The 6,851-nt window shown below is 46.5% G+C and overlaps 1 protein-coding gene across 3 annotated transcripts in view; it reads right to left on the bottom strand.

Annotated features, from left to right (window-relative positions):
* Positions 1 to 6,851, bottom strand: part of MYO18B (myosin XVIIIB) — a 285,741-nt gene that overhangs the window by 228,746 nt on the left and 50,144 nt on the right. For all 3 annotated transcript variants that reach the window (XM_017498142.2, XM_017498140.2, XM_017498145.2), the window contains one exon: positions 5,949 to 6,093. In XM_017498142.2, the coding sequence (XP_017353631.1) occupies positions 5,949 to 6,093 (145 nt within the window). The remainder of the gene's footprint in view (positions 1 to 5,948; positions 6,094 to 6,851) is intronic.

Below are 6,851 nucleotides of genomic sequence, written 5' to 3' on the forward strand. Positions count from 1 at the left end.
GTGTGTGTGTGTGTGTGTGTGTGTGTGTGTGTGTGTGTGTGTTATTCTCTATAAAATGTGTGTGTGTTATTCTCTATAAAATGTGTGTGTTATTCTCTATAAAATGTGTGTGTGTGTGATTCTCTATAAAATGTGTGTGTGTGATTCTCTATAAAATGTGTGTGTGATTCTTTATAAAATGTGTGTGTGTGTTATTCTCTATGTGTGTGTGTTATTCTCTATAAAATGTGTGTGTATGTGCTATTCTCTACACAATGTGTGTGTGTTATTCTCTATAAAATGTATGTGTGTGTATGTGCTATTCTCTATAAAATGTGTGTGTGTGTGTTTTCACTTTCACTGGGTCAAGAAGTAAAATGTTTCTTACCATAAGTTGATGTCAAAACAGCATAAACCCCAACAAGTTCAGAGCAATTGGCTAGAAGTTTAAGAGAGGACTGGGGGCCCAGACCCTGAAGACTGGTTTATTTCTACCATGGGATCTGCAGGACGAACCAAACAGGCACGTTTCCAGAACCACAAAGTCCTGAGCTAATGGCTTCCTATGAACATCATTGCGTTTCATCACACCTCACCCTAGAAGAAGGCATCACAGTTATCCCCATTTTATAGATGAGAAAACTGAGGCTTACATACGGGGAGTGACCTGTTCACGATTACACATCCGCCGAAGGGCAGAGCTGAAGCTTGGCTGGAAAGCTCAGTCTTTTGGCATGCATATACTTACTTATCCGTTCACAGAACTGCTCTGCCTCTGGGCTATCCTTTGGAAAATGGGCATAATTCTACCTGTTGGGCAAGCTGGTTTGGGGCACACATTCAGCTAGAATTTTCTGAACAGTTACTATGACCCAGCTTTCAGGAAGAATAAAAGAAAAAATAAACATGGTCTGTGGGTAAACAAAATGTGGTATGCTGAGCAAGGTGGCTCACGCCTGTAATCCAAGCACTTTGGAGGCCGAGGCGGGCGGATCACCTGAGGTCGGGAGTTCAAGACCAGCCTGACCAACGTGGTGAAACCCCATCTTTAAAATAAATAAATAAATAAATAAATAATTTTTTTAAAAAATGTGGTATGCCCTATGATGGAATATGATTCAGCCATTAAAAGGAATAAAGTATGGATCCATGCTACAAAACGGATAAATCTTGCAAACGTTCCACCATGTGAAAGCAGCCAGTCGTAAAAGGCAACATATGCACATATTGCATGACTGCATTCGTGTCAGACGTCCAGAACAAGGAAATCCACAGAGACAGAGAGTAGATCCGTGCTTGTTTAGGGCTGGGGGAAGGCATTACCTAGGGATGGGGGCTGAGAGAGCAATAGCTAAAGGCTATAGGGTTTCTTTTTAAGATGTGACAGAAGAACTGGAGATCGAGTTAATCGCCAATGATTTGATCCACCATGCCTGCATAGAGAAACTTCCATGGAAACCCCTAAAGGAGGGGCTCAGAGAGCTTCCAACACATCAAAGTGCCGTGCTGCTTGGAGAGGACAGGAGCCTCTGCCCTCTCCCCTCTCCCTTCCCTATTCTGCCTACTCCTAAGTTGTATCCTTTATAATAGAGCAGTGGTTGTAAGTCAAGTGTTTTCTTGAAGCCTGTGAGTCATTCTAGTGATTGATTAGACAAGAGAAGCGGGTCATGAGAACTCACAACTCAAAAGCCACTTGGTTAGAAGTGTGGGAGGCCGGGTGCTGGCAGCTGGTGTCTGAAGTGGGGACAGTCTTGTGGGACTGAACCCGTAACCTTCGGGGTCTGTGCTAACTCTGCTAACTCAGGGCAGTGTGAGAACTGAGTTGAATTGTAGGCCTGCTAGTCACGGGGTGCTTGGGAAGTAGGAGGTGAAGTTCCAGAGGCTTGTCTCAGGGCTCAGAGCTCAAGCAGACCTAAGTCCAAATCCCATATCTAGCTTTAGCTGTGCATCCTGAAGATTACGGATGAAATTCTCTGCTGTGCATCAGTTTCTCCATCTATAAAATGGGCATCTTAACAGTCCTCACCCCTCCCAGGCTGTTCTAAGGAGGTGGTGACATCATCGGGTCTATCAGCACTCAACACAGTGTCCCCAGGAAAATGAGAATGGCCCAAACCCCACCTGGAAGGTCCTGGCTGTGTCATACCAGGCCAGTGGCAAACCTTCTCTGAGCCTCTGTTTGCTTGTCTCTAAAATGGAGATGGATGAAAATGAACTCTTATGAAACACCGCCAGGAGCCAAGTCCTGTGCGCCACAGTTTTGGGTGCTGACTCCCTCAATCCTCACGAGAAGCCTACAAAGAGGGTACCATCATTAGCCCCATTTGACAGAGGAAAAGACTGAGGCTCACAGAGGCTGAGCCAGTTTTCACACCCAGCAGGTGGACTCTCGACTCCTGCCCACAGCATTAAGTTAGCACATAAGTCTAATCCAATCAAAAGGCGTAATAGAGGCATAAGTGCTCTTGAAACTGTCAAATACCAAGCCAATATTAGTGGTTACTGTCATTGCTATAACAGTTCAAAAACCCTGTGTCCAGTTATAAGGCCTGAATTCTCCCCAGAGGGAACTAGTATTGGCTTTTAAACATAGGAGTGAGACTCTCAGAATTAGCTAGGAAGCCAGGCACGCTGAGAAGGCAGTATCGTTTTAATGAAAAAAAAAAACCTGATTAATGAAAATGATTCTTAATATATTTCAAAATGATCTGTTATGACACAAAGCAAAGACATTTACATACGACTTTGAAATTCTTAATAGCTGATTTTAGAGCAACCTATTATGAAATCTTTCAAAGCAGAATCTATAAGTAAGTAAATCATCGGGCAGGCCTCCCAGGCAGACTGACGACAGCTCTTCTTAAAATAATTTATAAGGTGGGGTAGGGGGAGGGCTGGCAGAAATTATTGCCGTCATCAAGTATTAATAAAATATTTATAAAAGTGACTTTCTCTTTGATCGTCAGATGTACGGGTGTGGATGGGTCAGGTCCTTGAGCCCACATCAAAGAAGGGACCTCCCACTTGGCCCCAGGAGGAGAAACCCAGGAGTGCAATTGACCTCCTTCACTTCCCTGGTGACAGACTAATCAGCCAGGGGGCTCCCTGAGTCTCTGGATGAAGATCTCGACTTCCTTGTCTCTTAGATAAGACCACCAGGAAGCATATTCCTCAGAGTCTCCCAGGGGTCCTCAGTAGGACTGAGCCTCAGTTTCCCAGGGTAAGCTGCTCCTTCATGCACCTCGTATTACCTGCCTCCCCTCCCCTGTGTCATTTTCCCGTTCCCCTACCAGAGCCTCTGGGGCCCTCCCCGAGATACACAACATGGCCCCACCTCTTTGCCTCAGGGTCTGTTCCTGACTAAGGCTGGCCTCAGTGACCAGGAAGTTGAATGAGAGACATCACAGTTCCTTGAGCAAAGTGGTTGTGATGCCCTAAAAGCCAAGTGCTTAATGTGGCCCACGGCAGATTTTTAATCATTTTGGGGGGACAGATGGTTTTTGGTTATTTAGCGATGATTTATCAGATTTCAGTACACCCAACCCCCCAGCAGTGTACACTGTACCCAATACATAGTGTTTTAGTCCTTACCCCCTCTTAACCTCTGCCACCTGAGTCCCCAAAATCCATTATATCATGCCTATGCCTTTACATCCTCATAGCTTAGCTCCGACTTGTAAGTGAAAATGTACAATATGTGGTTGTCCATTCCTGAGTTACTTCACTTAGAATAATGGCCCCCAGCTCCATCCAAGTTCCTGCAAAAAACATGATTTCATCCCATTTTTAGGGCTGAGCATTACTCCATGGTGTACCTACATACCATATTTTCTCTATCCACTCATTAGTCCGTGGGCTCTTAGGTTGGTTCCATATCTTTGCCATTGTGAATGTCCGTGGCTGATTTTTGGAAAGACAGGTGGCATTTTGTTTTTTCCTATTTGCCCAGCCCAGCACCTCTGTCCTTGGCTTGGATCGACTGTGGAATCCCCATCTTACTTACTCCTGACTCAGTACGACTTCTAGAAATTTACAAAATCAAATCGGTGGGTTAAAGTATGTGGCTCAAATGGATGAGAATCGAAGGAATGGGCCACAGGGCCCGGGAATGTGGGGATGACAGAAAGCATGCGCCAGCACCTTCTAGAAGATTTTGCTGTCCTGCAAGGTAAGAGCCCAGAACATCAGGCAGAATCCATACACAGTCCCAGGACGGACCTGAATTCACACACGTGTTCATTCAATAAGTAACTTCCAGTTCTATGTTCTGGGCCCAAGATCAGCCACTGGCCACTGAAAAGAGCTATGCAGAGTCACAATCACAACACAAGGCACCAAAGGCCCCGTGAAGGCAGAAACCCTTGCTATTCATCCCCACTCTCTCCCCAGCACCTTCTCTATTGCCAAAAGGGGGAGCCGAAGAGACAGGTTAGGGAGGTGAGGAGCTTTGAATGCCGAGCCAAGGAATTCTATTTGACTTAGAGGCAAGGGAGAGCCTCAGGAGGATTCTAAGCAGGAGCATGGCACCACGGGTCTCTGTTGGAGAAAGGAAGTTGATGGTCATGATGACAATGGGTGGAAGGAGGAATGAAGGTCTCAGCAAGAAGGCTACTGCAACCATCCAAGCGCACACACACACAACGGCAAACACCTAATGTAAGGCGCTAACACTAAGGATAGAGAATCTGGGACAGAAATCATGTCACAGAGACTGTCTCTGGAACACGGTGAATGACTGGATAGGGAGAGGGTAAGGACGAGAGAGATGGCAGAAGCCACTTGGAAGACCAGATCAAAATAGGGACAATCAGCAAATAGACACTTAAGGATGGGGACAAGGACACAATAACAGTTTCAGGGCACGTGGCAGGGAACATCTCCAGGATGTCTAGCTAGAAACACAGCATCTTGGCTGGGCGCAGTGGCTCATGCCTGTAATCCCACCACTTTGGGAGGTCAAGACAGGAGGATCACTTGAGCCTAGGAGTTTGAGACCAGCCTGGGCAGCAAAGTGAGACCCTGCCTCTACAAAAAAATTTTAAAAAAATTAACCAAGCGTGGTGGTGCACACCTGTAGTCCCAGCTACTCAGGAGGCTGAGGCAGGAGGATCGCCTGAGCCCAGGAGGTGGAGGCTGCAGTGAGCTATAATTGCACCACTGCTGCCCAGCCTGAACAGTAAAGCAAGACGCGGTCTCAAACAATAAAAATTTAAGAAATAAAAAAGAAACACAGCACCTTTACTGCATAGACTCAACCTTACCTTCCTTTGCATATTCTTGAGCTGCTCTACTGCAGTGCCAGTACAGTAGCCCCAGCTACCTGTGACTACTTAAATTTAAATTAAGTAGAATTAAATGCAATTAAAATTTCTATTCCTGGCCAGGCACGGTGGCTCAAGCCTGTAATCCCAGCACTTTGGGAGGCCGAGGTGGGCAGATCATGAGGTCAAGAGATTGAGACCATCCTGGCCAACATGGCGAAATCCCGTCTCTACTAAATCACAAAAATTAGCTGAGCATGGTGACATGTGCCTGTAGTCCCAGCTACTTGGGAGGCTGAGGCAGGAAGATCACTTGAACCCGGGAGGTGGAGGTTGTAGTGAGCTGAGATCACGCCACTACACTCCAGCCTGGCAACAGAGTGAGACTCTATCTCAGGAAAAAAAAAAATCAATTCCTCAGTCACACTACTATATTTCAAGTGTTCAGTAGCAGCCTGTGGCTAGTGGCTACTGCACTAAACAGCATAGAGAAGTTCTTTTGGACAGAGCTGGTCTAGAAGGTTTGCTTGAAATGCCAACCATGTCCTCCTCATGATGCCTGGTTTCAGCAGCCTCCCCAAGAGCAGTCCCAGAGACACAGAAGATGACAGATTGACCCTGTTCCCACCTGTCCAAAGAAGGGCCTTGTCAGGCACCTGCCAAAGGAGACAGCTGGCCACCCAGGTGAGCTCGGCAGGAAGGACGTACCTTTGCAGGCCCCCGCTGCGCCCAGGTGGTAGATGGCCGCCAGGACCCGCCAAATGGCCCGCTGCTCGCTCTCTGAAATGCCCAGTGTCTCCATGGCACCCCGGAGCTGGGCAAAGGCAGCCGCCGCCTTCTGCTTATCTTCAGGCTGGGAGCAAAGGGAGATGAGAAGAAAACAAGGCCATCACGATGGAGAAGACACAAACTCATAACTTGAAGCTGAGCTCCATCTAGGAGGAATGTAGGGGCCACTTTATTGCCACAGTAAATTACCCACAATTAAGCTGAGGAATATTGACAGACTAACTCAGATGACTGGGAAAGTTATCCAAATCATTTTTCTCTGACTTTGAAATGCGGTGTGGCTTTTATTCATTCATGTCTGCATGCATTACAGATTTATGGAAACTCTGCTCTGTGCTGGGCTCTGGTCTAGGGATGCAAAGATAAGCAAAGCCTCTCAAGGTAGAACTGGAAAGAGACATGAAAGCAACTAAGTGTGAAATGGGCTAAGTGGTAGGTAGGTTGTGGGTACAGGCTGATAGGTAGCTATACGGGGTCTACAGGTAGGAATATGGGGCCTATAGGTAGCTATATGGGGTCTATAAGTAGCTATATGGGGTCTACGGGTAGGTATATGGGGTTTATGGGTAGGTATATGGGGTCTATGGGTAGGTATATGGGGCATATACATAGGTATATGGGGTCTATAGGTAGCTATATGGGGTCTATGGGTAGCTATATGGGGTTTATGGGTAGGTATATGGGGTCTATAGAAAGGTGTTTGGGGTCTATAGGTAGGTGTATGGGGTCTATAGGTAGCTATATGGGGTCTATAAGTAGGTGTATGGGGTCTATAGGTAGGTGTATGAGGTCTATGGGTGGGTGTATGGGGTCTATAGGTAG

Source organism: Cebus imitator, unplaced genomic scaffold (genome assembly GCF_001604975.1).
Source record: "Cebus imitator isolate Cc_AM_T3 unplaced genomic scaffold, Cebus_imitator-1.0 Scaffold237, whole genome shotgun sequence".
In the NCBI taxonomy this organism is placed as follows: domain Eukaryota; kingdom Metazoa; phylum Chordata; class Mammalia; order Primates; family Cebidae; genus Cebus; species Cebus imitator.